Source organism: Saccostrea cucullata, unplaced genomic scaffold (assembly GCF_032062105.1).
Source record: "Saccostrea cucullata isolate Sc308-1 unplaced genomic scaffold, CSIRO_AGI_Scuc_v1 ctg5954, whole genome shotgun sequence".
Classification (NCBI taxonomy): domain Eukaryota; kingdom Metazoa; phylum Mollusca; class Bivalvia; order Ostreida; family Ostreidae; genus Saccostrea; species Saccostrea cuccullata.
Window position 1 is genome coordinate 9778 of NW_026929183.1, and position 17931 is coordinate 27708.

Below are 17931 nucleotides of genomic sequence, written 5' to 3' on the forward strand. Positions count from 1 at the left end.
AATCTGACAACCACCCCCTAACTTTTGAAAACCTATCTCACTTTCCAAGTTATAAAATTTAACGTTGTCTTTAGATAATCTCCTTGCCATACGATTCCAGCCAACCACCATTTACAGAATGTTTTAAAATAACAGAGATTTACACTGAAAAATTAATACAGCGTCGAGGAGAATGCATGGGGAAGTATCATTGTCCTGTTTCTTCTGAAGTGTTCATTGAAGTTTTATTTTAAAACGTTCTATTAAAGGTCAAAAATGTTATTAACGTAATTCTAACATAATATTTATAGTGCTGTACTTGAGCATAGAGGGGGAAAATAATTGTTAGATTCATTTTCGTTAAAAGTCAATGATATAACGAAATAAGATTTGATTTTATTTAGTTTTTCTTAAAGGAAGAGTAAATGTTGTTTCTGTAACATTTCATATACACGGTGTGTATAATGGGATTAACCTATTCAGTAGGGCCGCACATTTGTTTGTTCATAGTACCAGTTGTGACACAAGAAACAGGACAGAAATGGACAGAAAAGGAGCTAGGAAGATTCAACATCTGTCCGTAAGTTAAGGACACTTGAAATGAAAGTCGTTTTTAATTAGAAAAAAATACTTTATATAATTTGAAGTTTCAAAAAGAGTATTACACATATATATATATATATATATATATATATATATATATATATATATATATATATATATATATATATATATATCATTTGTAATCGTACAATACGATTGCTCCCTGGTCTATTGAGTATTGAAACAACATTGAAATACACATCTGATTTTCAAGATCTTGTTAATTAATATAACTAATTATATTCATTCATTTTCTATTTAAGATCAGATACTTTCGGGATTTTAAGTTGTTGCTACGGTTACACCCGAGATGAACACGGATCCTGCACAGGTTTCATCTTTAAAAAAAAAAATCATAACACCAATTCCTAAGAATTCAAGAACGTTCAAGAAAAAAAGAAACATCAAATTAATTTCCTTTTTTTCTGTTCGTATATTTGAAAAGCACATTGTACAGCTCTAAAAGCTAACTTGCCCTATTCAACCTAACATGCTTTATGAACAAAATTCCCATTGTGAAAAGAATTGTTTGCAATGTGATCAAACAGCTTTTGAATACTGTATAACTTACAAAGTTTCCTGTTCTTTCAGTCTGTCCCCCTGGAACATTTGGAGCTAATTGTGAAAGCATCTGTCCTCGTGGTACATATGGAACTCATTGCAAACTTTCGTGTGGTGACAAGTGTTCTGAATGTCATCAAGTTTATGGATGTCAAGGTAGGTCTGGTGGGGAGTACTGTGATTATCTATATTTCGGTTTAAAAAAAGCCTAAACGATTTTCTCTATATACTTAATAATCGAAAACAGCCAAACAGCTGATATCCAAAAGTCTCTATTTCAGCAATAGAATTAAATAAATCTTTGAAATATTTTGATTGAGCCTTCATCAGTGGTTAATTATATTTTATTATAAATATTATTAATATTATTAATATTTATTATTTTAATATGAACTTCTAGAAAACCGGACCTCTTTTCCTGGGGAAAAGTATATGTTGACCCTTCACAAACACGAGTACCCTACAACTTGGCCTGTCAGTGCCATGATAGTGGTTACCGCAGTCTCTACCTGCCTGCTGATGTGTTTAATCATACAAACTGTTGTCTGCTGTCGGAAAAGAAAGTTAGTATGACCAACGTCATTTTTTGTGTTTGCACACTGATCATAATCTAGCACAATTATACCCGCACTTTTTAAGGAAAGTTCGGGTATACTAGTATTATATTGTTGTTATTCTGGTTCGTCAGTCCATCTGTCACATTGGGGCCAAAAATGATGTTTAAAGTGCCTGATCTGCTTAAAATATCTGCAGTAACGAATTTTCTTTTGAGAATAAATAGTCACTTGTGATTGGACAATTATAGGTTACAGGATTCTTACTTTCTTTGGAGACTAAATGCAGCTATAAAATGTTTATTTTATACGATATATCCCGGTGAGCTTGAAATAAAAAGAGTATGACATATCTGATTCATATTTGGATATTTTACTTGAAAAAGACGTTAATGGTAATCTAACAACTAAGCTATTTGATAAACGTGATGACTTTAACTTTTCGATCGTCAACTTCCCTTACTTATGCAGCAATATACCTTCATATGGAGTTTATCTGTCATCGATTCGATATGAAAAAGCATGCTCTACGTATGAACAATTTCTGAAACGAGATTTATTATTGACAAACAAGTTGATGAAACAAAAAGATCAGCAGTTTCGTTTAAATTTCGTAAGTTCTGTGGTCGATACTATGACCTTGTCAGCAAATACAATTTAACATTGAGTCAAATGCTGACTGACGTTTTTCATACTAATTGTTAGGCCATTATTTACACTCTGAATTGACAGCGGATTTAGTTCCTGATCATTACAAGGAGCAATTAGCCAGTCTGACCGGTCCAACGAGAAAGTATTATGACAGTATATACATGCTCACTCCTCCAAGGCACCTGATCCCACCTCTAATATTTTGTAGGTCCGTGTTTGCTCTGCTTCTATTTTATATTGTTTTGTTGACTTTTGTGCTTGAATACTGTTTGTTATTTCCATATATTTCATTTCTTTGGGGACCAAATGCAGATCTAAAATGTTTATTTAGAACATATCTTAAGCTCTTCATCATAGCTCAATCATATTTTGAAGAAGTCAGGGCGTATTCTGAAGATGTACATTTGGGTGTCAGAATACAAGTATGGAATTTTGACCTGGGGTTATTTGTGAAAAAAAATCGACTTAACACCAAAATATGAATAATTAGAGGCAAACACCTGAGCTATGGTTTGTTTTCAATTTTTCCGTCCTATTTTGAAATTTTGTTCAATTGATAATCTTTTAAAATACTTTCTTTTAACATGTTTTATCTCCAGTCCTTCACAAATATGTTTAATTAGTACATATTACATGTACTTTTTAAATTTTATTCAAACTGTGGGTTACACACAATATTTGATAATAATAAAATGATTCTCATATACATGTAGAAAGAAGACAGGGTCTGAAAATTTAACAAACGTGACAAAGAACACACAATATTACGGACTTAAACCAAACACAGGACAAATACACATGTACGCTGAACAGTACAATGATGTGGAGGAATCCAGTACCCTATCAACCAAAAACGTCACCTTACCGCATCGGAAGTACGACTACGTTGATGAACATCCTGTAAGAAAACTAGAGAGTTCTACAGAATTAAGAGGAAAATCTAATAACGGAACAAAGTATTATGGCAGTGATGAGGATAATATCAGAAGTAAAAATAAATCATCAACCAGGGACCTGCAATACAGTTTAGTTAAACCTGGAACTTCTTCACAATTATTCAGGCAATCCACCGATCAATATCTAGAAGGAAACGGAACAGAAGACTATTTAGATCCCGTTAATGCAGAATCTATTGGTTACAAAATGTGACTTGATTAAGTTACGAAGTCCTCTAACAATAAACATATATGTCTTTAATGATGAAAGCATAAAAATCAATGTCTTTTGAAGTACAAGCTATCAGGGAATCTATAAGATAGTGCGTAATAGCTGGGAGTGTTTATTTAACAAAATGATATAATCAGCCGTAAAATTCATGTTTGTAGTTATTATGATTCCTTTAAAATTAAATGTATACTGTTTATGTAAAAGAAATTCAAAATTTGCTAAATCGCCATTTTGTCCCCCACTTTTGTGAAAGCGAGAAGACATTAAATCTCATTTATCTGTACGTCTGTCAGTTCGTCTCATCTGTCACAAATTTTTTAACCTTTGTCATGACCTTTGAATAAGAAGAGACATTGCTTTCATATTTTACATGTTCATCACCCGTGACAAGACCTTTTCAAATATACTATGAGCTTTGATCTTGAAGTTTGACCTACTTTTAATTTTTTTTTTAAAATTACATGTACTTTAAATTGGTATTGAATTTTGACCTGGAAGTGATTGGTGTGGAAAAATATTTAAGGCTTTCATATTACCTGTGACAAGATGTTTCTGTACAATGATTTATAACCCATTTACCATCACCCTTATGTTTGACCTTATTTAAAAAAAAAAACTTTGGTGATTACTGTTGACTGGCAAATGAAAGGGCGTTCATATTTGACGCAATATGCCATTAATACTGACATCCAATCCACCAAGACACCTAAACCTGGTGACCACAATTCTTTGAATTTGACTGTTTCATTTTGTATTGAGTACCACTACTAAGTCAGAAACGTACTGACATTCCCATTTTTTACTGATAAACTTAGAAAATTACTGACAATGTGCTGTCGTTACTGAAAAACTTAGACAATTACTGACCCTTTTACTGCCGGTGCTGATAAACTTAGAAAAGTGCTGACAATCTTAGTCGGTGACTAGACTTAGACAATTACTGACCCGTTTACTGTCCCTGCTGAAAAACTTAGACAAGTGCAGACATTTACTGATAATTACTGACCCTATTGTTCTCGCTCTTGGGGAGGCTGCAGTGGTGTGAAAATGACTGTGTGCTATACTTTGTATTTAAAAACAGTCTTATTTTAATTTTTGATGAAAAAAATCCCTGGCAGTTATTATTTTTTTTAAATCTAAATATTATTGTTATCTGTAAAATAATTCAGAATATGTATTGAAATTTACTATTGTGTAAATCAAGTTTAATTTATGAGTTGAATATATCTATCCCTGTTCAATTAAAGAATTAAAATTAATTAATCATCAAGTTAGCTTTAATCTATTTATTTCTTTGCAGACAGATATCTGACTTTAATGTAAAGCCCCCCCCCCCCACCCTTTTTTCACGATCGGAAAGTTGTATCAATTTTCTTTTCACAAACAGGACAGATGTCTCTTATTAAAAAAGGAAATCTTCTAAATATTGAATAATTACCGATAGGTAATTCAGTTTCCTAATGTTCTCGAACATATCTGTACAAGTCATATAATTATGTAACGTGAAGCGGTCACCCATCCAAGGGGGAAACAGGCTCGCCGTTACTTAACTTGCCTGAAATAGAGGGAGACTCTACCGCATCACCAGAAAAGCTAGCTCACTAGCGAAGCAGTATAAGTTCCCTATATACTGTCCGCTACAATTATATACCCCTGTTCAGGCGCGTAGTGCTCATCGTTTTTGGAAGTGGGGGGGGCCAACCTGAGAAAATTTTTTTTTACTTACCTGAAAAAGTTGACAAGCAAAAAAAAAAAAAAAAAAAAAGGAAAAGTTAAAAGTTGCACGAAGTCGAAAATCCTATTTCGTGGGGGGGGGGGGGGGGGGGGGGGGGGGGGGGGGGGGGGGGGGGGGGGGGGGGGGGGTAGTGGCTAACTTTTCTCAAGACCAACTATCTTTCAATTCAAACTTTTTGGGGTTAATTTTCTTATAACACTACACTTTGCTGAAATGTGGGGGGGGGGGGGGGCAACCTTCCTTTCAGTAAACATTTTCTATAGTAAAGGTAATGTCGGGAGAAAAAGTGGGGGGCCTGCCCCCCCCCCCCCCTGATACTACGCCCCTGCTGTTTAAGATTTCCGGTTTCATTTGCTCATACGGGAGTTCCCCTTTTGAACAGTGCAGTGTTCAATATATAAACTTGTACTATGCCTTGTTGATTTTGTCACTTAAAACATTGTATCTAAATGAATGGTTGGTTGATCGAATACGCAGGGTTCATAAGTACTCAATATCTGTAAGTCCGAGACTAATAAATAATTATCAGACTAGTGATAAAAATTCAAGTACTAGCAATTATAGTAATCTTACGGAAAATATTAATTTATATTTACTAGGTCAGCGGTAAGACTAATATTAGCAGTAGCACCATTTTTCTCCAATATTTTTCTTCTCTCTCTCCCTCCCTCTCTCTCTCTGTTAAAAATACAAACAATAAGTAAATAAAAACAAATAAAAAAAAAACCTTAATACTTGACAAGTGCTCCGTTTATTCACAATGCCGAGGGGGTTAGATCACTATTTAGTTTTTGAACTTAATCTTTAAGTATTTTTTAATCATGATTCAATTTTAACAAAAATATTACATGTTTCATAACTTCCAATTTCCTCCTGTAGCTATCGGTGAATTGTAATTAATTTAATTTTATGTGCTGAGATTAAATTCATCTCATTAAAGTAGGTAGGCGTGGGGGTGTTATGATGTTAACGTAATAATAAGGCAGAGGGCGGACTTGTCTAGTAAATTATTTTACGACGTAGTGAAATTGGAAGTCATTAGTCCGTTGAACCAGTGCTCACAAATATTTATTTCGAACCCTCTAGCATTCATGTATAACCCCCCCCCCCCCCCCTACACACACGTTACATGAAAAAAAATCTAGTACACCGGTATTTGAATTTTATAAATATAAAAGTGTGTAAGTTTTTTGATTGATGCAAATTTCTTTGTCCATTTGATCAATTTATACCCGTAATCATTATTTATTTGATTCATGTTTCATTAACATCTTTCCTTTTCATCAGAGTAAGATTATTCGCTAACTGTAAGTGCCCATTATCTACCGTGTTGAGTAACCATTCAACTCTCTCTTTCTCTCCCTCCTCTCTCTCTCTCTCTCCAAAAAATCAATATCGACCCAGGCAAAGTTTAAAATATAGTTAAACTCCGGCTGTTTTTTTAACTGTCATAATATTCTGCATATAAATTGTATTTTATTTTTAATTATTCTTAACTACTGATAAAAAGGTGAGGAAATATACTATGAACTATTTTTTACTTGATTTGTTAATCAAACAAGTTCCTCACTCAACTGTCCCACACACACACTAACACGACTTAACAAAAAATATTAGGAACCAGTAATTTTTACAAAACTTTGGATGTAATGTTTCCCTTCTCATATATTTATTTTTGCTTTAATCTTTAAACAATTTCTGCCTTTTCCCGGTTGGTTTTTACATCAATCTTCTTTTTTCATTAATCGTTAATTTTTTCTTACGTCGGTATATTAAAAAAAATATTTATTTAATCTAAAAAGAGGTTGAAGGTTTGTAGATTGTATAATTATTTATATTACGTATGTGTTGGTGTTGAATTTCTCAAATTCTGACTGTCTTGAAGAAGAGTCTACCTGTCGCCGTAATGTTGCGTAACTAACTTCCAGTGAAATATATATATATATATATATAATATAGTGACACCTATATATCTTCTTTACCCGCTATATACACATATATCGCCTCAGGCGATTTATATATATACACACAGGTGCTTCACAGAGTTTCCGATTGTATCTTGAATGATTATGTAATTCGGCTGGATACCAGCTAAACGACTTGAATAATTTGGACGAATAAAAAGCACAGTGTTACTGTAAAATCATGATACTATTTTCGATATCGAACAAAGCTATGAAACGTCGATTTATTAAGTTAATTTATTATATTTAATTAAATTTATCAAATTTTTTACCTAAACAAATAAAAATGAGTTCAAACTTAAACACGACAGTATTAATTGTGTGTTCTACTTTAGTAAAATAAATAAGTACATGTTCATCGTTCTACATTTAGCACGTGCCCCCCCCCCCCCCATTTTAATTTGAAAAAGAAACTAGATCCATGTGAACGTCTACCGACACTCTAATTGGAAAGAACATTGATATTAATTTCTATCAAAGTTTTGTTTCAGGAGTATGCATAGACAAATGATGATAATATAAAATGTCATAGTTTTACATGTATTTGAATTAAAATAACACTTTCAGGTGGGGTTCCAGAAAATCCAGATTCGAGAATCAGCTAAAAGATGTACATTATTTCAAAAGAATAATGCGGACAGTGACTAAATCAATGAATGTCAAAGATCAACGATCAATCCAGGCCCCCCTCCCCCTGCCCAATAAATAAAATAAAAAAAAATTAAATCCCCCGTCTGTCTTTTAATTGTTCAGTGTTTTTTTCTTAAATTGCAAATTCTTGGATTCGGGTATGTTTGACTGCACAAAAACAAATGTGGGCGGCCTCCACATAATTAAAAATTTTACATAATATGAAAACTTTAACAAACGCCTTCCCTCAAAAGAGGGCACCCATGGCCTCACCGTGCGCTATGAGTTTATTAAAATTATTCAAACTAATTAAAATATATCAAATTAAAATTGAATAAAACACATCTAGCCTAACAGTTTAATTCTTTAAATTAATATTAAAGAAAGTCAGGGAATTAATGTTAATTTAAAAAAATATTATAAAATGCATGTCATGTAATAACATTGTTTTATTATAAAAAGGAAAAGACCTCTGTAAAATTTCATATCTCACTACTAAACGAAGATTTTTAGTTTTTTTTTAAATTGCTTATCTTTTTGAAGGTTTTGAAATTTTATCCCTTCTCTTGAAAATATTTTTTTACAAATCAATTTTCTATAAATCGATCAAATAAGCTTTTTTTTTTTCAAAGACATCATCTGGACATAGTTAAAAATTATATGAAAAAAACAAATAAATAAAATAATTATCTATGTTAAAATAAAAAAAAAAATCAATTCAATCAATTCCACACTACTGCAGCTACTCCGAGAGCGAGAACAATAGGGACAGTAATTATCAGTAAATGTCAGCACTTGTCTAATTTTTTCAGCAGGGACAGTAAACGGGTCAGTAATTGTCTAAGTTTTTCAGCACCGACTAAGATTGTCAGCACTTTTCTAAGTTTATCAGTACCGACAGTAAAAAGGTCAGTAATTGTCTAAGTTTTACAGTAACGACAGCACATTGTCAGTAATTTTCTAAGTTTGTCAGTAAAAAATGGGAATGTCAGTACGTTTTTGACTTAGTAGTGTACGTACATGTGTGTCAAGGGATTGATTGTAACATGGAAATAAACAAGGTACTTGATCTTTGTTCCATGGTTTTTCTAAATCAGAATATATACGTTTATGTATAGAGAGAGAGAGAAAGAGAGAGAATTGGAGTTCCGCTCTGGCTCTATTGGTATTATTTTGTCGCTTGTTTCCTTTTTAAAAAAATGGACGAATATACATGTTTAGTATTTACAAGGAAACATAAAATGAATGTCTAGTAAGTGTATTAATCTCAGCTGCATAAAGTAGAAAATAATTAAACTCATTGGCATAAAGCATATTGTCTTAGGATTTATTGATTGTCCCATCCCATACTTCACTGTACCACAATATGATGTAATACATTTCAAGAAGGTAAGTCATTTCTGTTTTCGTTAAATGCAGATCTTAACATTTTCCCATAAAATATTTCCCTTATAAATACCATTTCTAGAAGATTTGGATAGATATGACCCACATTTTACATTCTTTGAAAAGGTCAATGACCATGAGCTAGATACATACACGATTATTAATACTCCAGTTTTGATTTCTGATTTTTTTCATACACTATAACTTAGAGAGTAGAGATGCCAGTCTGTGATGGACAAACGATTGACAAGTTCCTGGTCACCTTGTGTTCGTTCTTGAGTGTATGCATCATCCTCTTAATTTGTATTCTCCTGAACATTCTCTTCAAACACAGGTATGATAGCTATGTTCAACGCAAGAGTCTTTAATTTGAGAATGACAAAGTACTAGTTTTAAACGCGTATTTCAGAATTCATAGAAAAATAGATAAAGTATTCAAAAGGCAGAATGTCTGATCCACATCTTGTGCATTGCTTACGCACAATCAAAGTATCTTTTAATAATTTAATTTTGTTTGTATTCTAGTCTCTCATTGGTTGATTTCCAAAAAGGAACGCAAAATATTTCTCAATAGCCTGGTTTGGTATGGGGACACACCCCCTTGACAACCAGCTGAATCATCTGTATCCATGCAATCCCCTCATTTCCAGTCCTTGGGATTCATGGAAAATTTCAGATTTAATAAATGTACCTTTAACTTCAAACATTATCTCGATCTTACCTCGTGTAAACAAACATCATGGCTGCTAGATCTATGTTTCAGTTATTACCTCCCTTTGTTTCATATCACTTCCGTTACTAGGGATGTATTATTGAACGGCAAATTTGAACTCATAAGAAGCAGCACAATTTTACACCCACATTTGTTTAATTATTTTAAAATTAAATCATAAGGAATGACTCTAATTCTTGGCCAAATTATTCGATTATAACCTGGATTGTGTCAGTTTACGCTTTTTTATAATCAGCTTCGCGGATTATAAAACGTAAACTGACCCAAACCAGGTTATAATCGAATAATTTGGCCAAGAATTAGAGTCATTCCTTAAATAAATACTTTAAAAAGAACAGTGCAATGCATAAATATTTCATGGAACATGAAAGAAAATCCATTGCAAAGATTATATTTTGATTACGAAGTTTAAAAGTCGCTGTCCCAGAAGAAAGTCCTTAAATGTGATATGATTGTAAAAAAGTTGTCATTCTGTACCTGGTTAGCACATCATGCACAATTCTTCTTACTTTTTATCACAGTCATGTGTTTAACTTGCTTGATATTGTCATAAGAGTAAATAAATTTATAGTGATTGTGTAATCTTCACATTTTATGCAAAAATTCCTTTGAAAAATTCAAAATTGTATGGTTTCAAAGTGAAGACCTTTACAGATACTTATATGATTTTTATATTTACTTTGTAGAAGACACTTGAAGGGAAAGTTGACAATATCAAGAAAGAAGACCAAACCTGTCGTCAACCCGACATACGAAGAACAAGAATTGAGCACGATTGTAACATCCTACGATCAGATTAGTCTACAACCTTAACAGGAGATCATTTCATCGTTCTTTCCGTCCTTCAATCAATTTTATCCTCCTCTTCATATGAGAATTTGGTTTCTGATGACATTGATTGTCAAAAGTGTGTATTTCCGAATATCGTATTATGTTAATGAATAACATGGTAAAACTAATCAAACACCTGTTTCGGAGATGTTTATGAGTGCCTGTTCATTACAAACTACAAAAAGGCAACAGTCTATCTTATTTGCAATAAGTCAGCTTATGAAATTTCGAAATCATTCCGCAGATTTTTGGAAACTTAAATATGAATTTTTGATTGGTGAATATTAATTCTTCTTGATAAGGACATGTCAATATCAAGGGAAATAAATAACAGATAAAACGCAGTGGGGGTGAATTTTCAAAAGACTTTTGGCACTAATTTTGTCACTAAAAAACGTCATCTCAGACGTATATACTACAGAAGATTAAGAACTTTATTTTATAGATATTTCAGACATAACTTCTTAAATTATGGCGAGGTCTGTCCGGATTATACAGATTAAATAAGTTGTCTTTTTTCTTTATGGTATGGCAATATAATTATGTATTCAATTTGTATTCAATAGTATTTTTTTTAAGAATACGATGTCAAGTCTTCATAAACTTTTCAGAATGAAATTTTTCATGCATGTATTTAATACATCAAGGTTATCAAATTTGGGCATGTAATCAACAAGACTTGGCAAACAAAGTCGATATCTTGTCTTATTCATTTAATAGAATTATATTGGGAGCAATCCAGAGAGGATAGAATATCAGTTTTGGTGAGTTACATGTAAAAAGCTATACTGGAAGTTGTAGAATGGAAATTTATTTTGCTCATACATACGAGTTTTCTAATATTTGTTTCATTTTCTTTAATTTGAATCAATATGGATAAATATGCATGAAAAAGGCGAAATAATGAACTGTGATCTTCTAAAATAAAATCTACAGGCAATACATATCTGTAAATTGTAATTTCACTGAATAATCGAGAACAAGTTGTTTTTAATCATCATGTTTAATTGATAATTCAATTTATTTGAGAATTAAAATATTAAAATATCTTAGTGGACAGGTGTTTTCATGTTATTTCCTTGTGTTTGTAATCACCCCATCAACAAATACAATTATTTATAGACAAAAATACTTTGTTCCAAGAATAAGATCTAGAATTCTTTTATGATAAATGAGCATTTATGAGCGAGTGATATTGAAAAAAATCAGAACAAGGAATATGCTATTAGAAAATAAATTTAGCATTCAAAGCTTAAAATAAAAATGCGATAATTTTGCAAGTACTATAGGCGTTGAGGAGACAAGGAAAGTTTTTGAAACTCTCGAATCACGGACGCATGATGCTAAGTATTTAGCTATTAAAACTCACTATCTTGAAAAAGCATTTGACCTGTTGCAATGGTCATATTCACAGCCTCGATATGAGGGTTGGCTTTGGAGTATTAGTTCTGGACAGCTTTCTTTCTATATCTTGCACAGGTCTCGAAGACTGCAAAAATAAGTATATATCTCATTATTATTTCTTGTTAGATAACTCGAACTTCATTAAATGCGAGATTACAACAATATTTCAATTTTTTTGCACAGATCAACGTCTGAATGTTGTGAAAATTACTATCCCGAGGATACCCGATGCAAACGTAAATAATTTATGATTGATGTAGAATTTGCTTTGTTTGTCTTCTTCTCATGAATCTTCTGATATGAGAATCTTTTTATTGATTTATTTTATTTCGGATAGCGTGTATAGGTTCTTTTGGTAGAAATTGTTCGGGCGGGCCCTGTACACCGGGGTATTACGGTCATGGATGCAATGAACGGTGTGATTGTGGAACCATTGTATGTGATAGAACAAGTGGATGCCCTCAAGGTAAGGGGATTTTTAACTGTTTACTTTACTGGCGCATAGATCTATGCTGCTTTCTTTGAAAGGCAATGAAGTTTTGATTGATGGGCATCAAATTAAATATTTTTATAAATAAAAAGTTTACTTGAAAAAGCACATAACGTGTTTTAAGTTTTCCTCTTGTTTGTGCTTTAAAGAAACTAAATTATCAAAAGAGAAAAATGAAACTTATAGGAACATCAATTCTGTTATGAATACTAGTATGAGAAACTCATTAGTGATATTTCAAAAGTGTACAAAATGTTCTGTGTTTTCTTTATAAAACGGTCAAATAATTTGGAAGAAATTTCAATGCTAACTTTCATGAAACAGCAGACGTATCTTCAAAACATTATGTTAGGAACAGTGTTTCTCATTCTCTAAAATAATTTACGGCGTATAATTTTTATACTGCAGATTTGAAGACCGGAACATATCACTACTGGACTTTCATTGTTTTAGGGACGCTAGTCATTAACAGTATACCGATAACGATTGCAATTAATGCTTTCATATCGACTAGAACAAGGTTGGAATTTTTTTTTCAGTATTGCTGAACCAAAGTAAATCAAATTTCCAAGTTAATACCCAGTTTGCTATAAATGCATAAGAGAAAATTAACGGTCATTTGTATACGTATAGTGTTTGCCTACACTTCATATGAAATATAAATATATTTTATTAGACAATGGATTCTTATATTCTTTCAATCCCATAGGATCACTAGAGGCGAACAGGACAACAATCAAGAAACAGCTAGAAGAAAAAGAAAATTAAACATATTCTCAGGTGCCTTGCTAAAACGTTTTCGGAGAGCTCCGTCCTCTGATGATGATGAGGAAGATGCGGAGAATCCAAACGAAAGCAGTCTGGAATCACCTAAAAGAAGAGGGAAGTTAAATGTTTATGTTGACGCATTACTAAATCGTGTCAGGAAGGCGCCTCCTCACAATGACGTAGATTCAAATAAACCTACAGAGGATTATTTTGCTATGAGGATGTCCATGGCTCCACCAAAAGATAAAGTTCATCATTTTACAGGTGACGAAGGAGAAGATGAAGATGACATTGAAGAAGAGGAGTACGTGGAAATGAATGTACAATCTGATGAATAATTATATGTAAAAATGTAGTTCAATATAGTAAATACTAGTGATTATATCTAAACATGAATGTGCAATCTTAAGTGAATAATTATATGTAGAAATGAACGACAATTTAGCGAATAATTAAATGTAGAAATGAATATGCAATCTAGTAAATACTAGTAATTATATGTAGAAATGAATGTAATCTAGCGAATTATTATATGTAGAAATGAACGACAGTGTAGTGAATAATTATATGTAGAAATGAATGTGCAATCTAGTTAATGATACTATGTCGAAATGAATGTGCATTTCAGTTTAAAATGGCTTTTTGACATTCATTGATACCTACTTACACGTCGTTTTAATTGGTGAAATTATATTAAAATACATGCTCTTTTTATCCTCGCATAGCAATTTATCAACAAGTAGATGTCAATGATTTAAGTTTCTAATTATTAAATATTACTTGACATAAGAGGATATTATCATTTAACTAGTTTACTCAAATGCCACGGAAACCTGTATCTGTAATTGTTAAACATTTATGTATTTCTTAAGTATTTCCTTGCAACACCATTCCATTTAAATATCAAAGGAGGAACTCATTGAGAGCAATTTAATTCTAAAGCAAGAGTCTTCTAATTTTCTTGTAGAAGAAATATATCTTCATACAATAACAACAGGTCTGCTTAACCTGTTAACGTATGGCGCAATTAGAACACATGATATTTTCCAACAGATTGTTTTAAAAAAAGACTCCGTTTCCAAAAACTACTTAAGGACAGATGATACAAACAAATTTTTTCTTTGAAAAAGATTACATATCATGTCACAAGTTAAGAAATGTGGATGGTTCTTAGAATTTTTTCTCCGAAGAACTGGACTATGAAAAAGACTTGGAAAATATTAGTAATATTTCAATAAAAAACAAATCTAGACAAATCACATTCAGTAAAGGTTTACAGGTGAAAACAAATTTCAGAATATGTTAACATGGTGCCAAAAGTGTAATATAAACTTATCAAAAATTTTCCAAGCCGGGTGAATTTTATTAGGAAAAGCTAAATGGTAAAAATCAGCCTATGTAATATAGCTAATTTTTTGTCATTTTGATCTTCCTCTTAAAATTCACCTGGCTTGGTATATTTTTCTAAAGTTTATATTACACTTTTAGCACCAAGATAACATATTCTGAAATTTGTTTTCACCTGTAAACCTTCATTTTTCAGTTCTTCGGAGAAAAAAATTCTAAGAACCATCCACTTTTTTAAACTTCAGGGTTAGGGTTAGGGTTAGGGTTAGGGTGACATGATATTAAATCTTTTTCAAAGAAAAAAATTGTTTGTATCATCTGTCCTTAATTACATTTATTGTTAATGAGAAACTCGTTCAACTTCTTATATTTACATTCCGTGTATTTTTCCTTATGAAATTCATTAGAAATCCACGACATTCAAATTTCTATAACACACGCGAAACCTTGTCACCTCGCGTTAGAATACACAGTAGGAACTACATTGTATATGCATTTTTTCTATAACTGGGAACACCAAAATGTACAATGTTTTGACCCAATTTAATTAAAAACTATAATCCTGTTAAATTAACGTAAAAATACTACAAATGTGCGTTTAAAATTAATTTGTCACTTTTTTCCTCGCAATGTTTGTTTGCGTTATTCAACTTTGCAACGTCATCTGACGTCACAAACGTCTCTTACGTCTATTAACCGCGTCAGTTTTGAAAGGCGTTAAATTCACATTCAAGATTAACGAAATAAGCAATTATGAAGAAGGAAAATTAGGGAATTTAAATATAAGCATTGAATTCATATTTTTGTCTGTCTTCGGTCCTAGAACACACCTGGCCGTGCCGACAAATTTATCATACCGCGCTAACGCGCGGTATTCAATTTGTTGGCACGGCCACGTGTGTTATAGGACCGAAGACAGCCAAAAATATGAATTCAATGCTTAAGAACATTCACATGGGAGTACTTTTGTGTAGCATTAGAATGTTTTTAACATGCTAAGTTGGCAGATGGCCAGTGGTAAAAAATGCACACTTTCGAGTCGCAGTTTTATTGAACTAGCAATTGTTTATGAAACCAAAAAGTTTTTCATTATTTTATCATTGGAAATGGTTGCACAAAGTGTCGAAACGTCTATGTTTTCTATATATTCGATCAATGCATACTATCTTTGCAAGATATATAACTGTATTCAGCGGCAGCTCACACATATTGGTCCGACCAAAATAATTCCATCATGATAAGTAGATACAACATTATTGTTCATGATAAGAGTATTTAGTTGTGTATGTCATACGTTAAAGAAATCAAAAATAACGTCAAAATATCATTAGAAAGTCACTTTCCCCCCGAAATGCAAATAAAAAATATCAATATTCCTACGCTCGCTCCCTCCTCAGCCTTTTTTTTTTTTTTTTACGTTTGATAACAGAGAATAATTAGGTCATTCTTCGATTCATATCTTTTCACCGATGAATTGATAATACTATATCAACAATTGTATTAAGTACATGTTTATAGCCCGTTAATTATCATACAATTTGTTCTTAAAGAAAAAATTAATCATTCTGTGTATGTGTATTATTAAATGACGGAATTTTCAATCCCTGGCCTGCTCGTGTGTACACTTTGTAAACTGTAGGGTATGTGTGGCAAAACGAGAACTGGGTTGGAGATTCGGGTTCGTGTTGAAGTTCAGCATATTCCATTATATATAGAACTTGAATAATGTAAGTAATTTCTGCGACAAATACATTAGTATATTTCAGTTATTTTCAAAACAAAAAGTTTTCCATGTTTTCAGTTTAGAATTTTCCGACCCGGACCTGGATCCGGTTGTATCAACATTTAATGAATGATTAAAGCTTCATTAAACTGATCATTTTTAATGTGTCATTAAATTCCGTTGTATCAATGTTTTAATGAACGAATCGGTGCATTAAACCTTCATTAAATTCCTCAATTTTAATGAAGGCAAGGGGGCTTCATTAAGTGGTCATTAAGTATGGCGACCTACTTTATGTTTTGCCCGCTTGGCAGAAGAAGAATCAGTGCCTTTTGTGAGCCTTTTTCACTGCACATTATGGACGAGGAAATTCGAAAATGATACCGTTTTAAAAAGAAAATAATGGACGGTCTGTCGAACCTTCAATATAGACAATAAGACATTCGGAATCACATATACATCACCTACCTTGTCAACAAAATTATAAGTATAAAGATGCTTCTTTAAATCAAATCACAATAGAAATCCCAACTGTAATCCCGGCCCAGTGAATCCAAAATACCTTCGTGTATATTTGTAAACTAAGTGACGTCATTTCTTTCGTCATCATCTATGAGGTGGTTAGGTCTTTGTAACAAAGGTAAACAGTAAAAAAATAAATACAGCTCCTATTTTCAGGTTTTCGGGTATCAATAAATTCATGCGTATGAATAATATATCTGAGATTTTATTCTATATACAGTTACTGTATTAGACCCCCCCCTCCTCCTCCTTTCCCACACACACACACTTTTCAGCCTGCCATCACGAGATATTTGCACAGATTGTCAATTTTTGCATGCTAACATTTTCTTGCATGTAAATTATTATTTTTTTTTTAAAACTTTTACTCATTTTTGAAAAATACTGCCACAAGCCTGATACATTTCACAAGTACATGCAAAAACGAATAAAAAAAATCGCTTCAGAGATATTTTAACGGTTTATTATTTTTTTTATTCATTGCTATTTAGTCAAGATGTTATAAATTATTCATTGCATTTAGATAGATAAAAATTATTTTGAGTAGAATAAAAGAGCCTGTAACCTTCTTTACATATAATATCTTTAAAATACGAGTATATGCCTTTATCAGTTTAATTTTTTTAAATCATGCCTATCAACCCAACATTTTATAAACATATGTAATAGAATTTATTTTTCTTAGAAATCATAATTGAAAGATTCAGTTAGGCCCTACATTTAAGTAAATGATGTCTCATCAACCTATTATTTTATTATATTTTAAGTTATCTAAAAATTAACCTGTGTCTGCATCTAGAAAATTGTCGGAAAGACACTAATGAATTTAAAAACGCAGAAAAATGCAGAACATAATTAGATGAACAATACATGAAATATATGA

At 32.1% G+C, this 17931-nt stretch overlaps 2 protein-coding genes across 6 annotated transcripts; both read left to right on the plus strand.

The window, feature by feature from the left end:
* The first annotated feature begins 442 nt into the window (after positions 1–442).
* LOC134280019 (protein draper-like) lies at positions 443–4271 on the plus strand. The gene is made up of 5 exons (XM_062762449.1): positions 443–559; positions 846–913; positions 1174–1299; positions 1544–1706; positions 3062–4271. The coding sequence occupies exons 1-5, from the start codon at positions 444–446 to the stop codon at positions 3495–3497; spliced, it is 909 nt and encodes a 302-aa protein (XP_062618433.1). The 5' UTR covers position 443; the 3' UTR covers positions 3498–4271.
* Positions 4272–9006: 4735 nt separating this feature from the next.
* LOC134280020 (uncharacterized) lies at positions 9007–14462 on the plus strand. 5 transcript variants are annotated; one of them, XR_009994819.1, is made up of 8 exons: positions 9011–9233; positions 9440–9564; positions 10650–11144; positions 11515–11558; positions 12382–12434; positions 12536–12664; positions 13097–13208; positions 13398–13631. XR_009994819.1 is itself a non-coding variant. In XM_062762450.1 (5 exons), exons 1-5 carry the CDS (start codon positions 12216–12218, stop codon positions 13792–13794), a joined length of 771 nt encoding a protein of 256 aa, XP_062618434.1. In that variant the 5' UTR covers positions 11879–12215; the 3' UTR covers positions 13795–14462. The 5 variants fall into 5 exon arrangements, 2 of the variants coding, with proteins under 2 accessions (XP_062618435.1, XP_062618434.1); XR_009994818.1 differs by having other exon boundaries at positions 9008–9233; positions 10650–11558; XR_009994820.1 differs by having other exon boundaries at positions 9053–9096; positions 10650–11558.
* The last annotated feature ends 3469 nt before the right edge of the window (positions 14463–17931 follow it).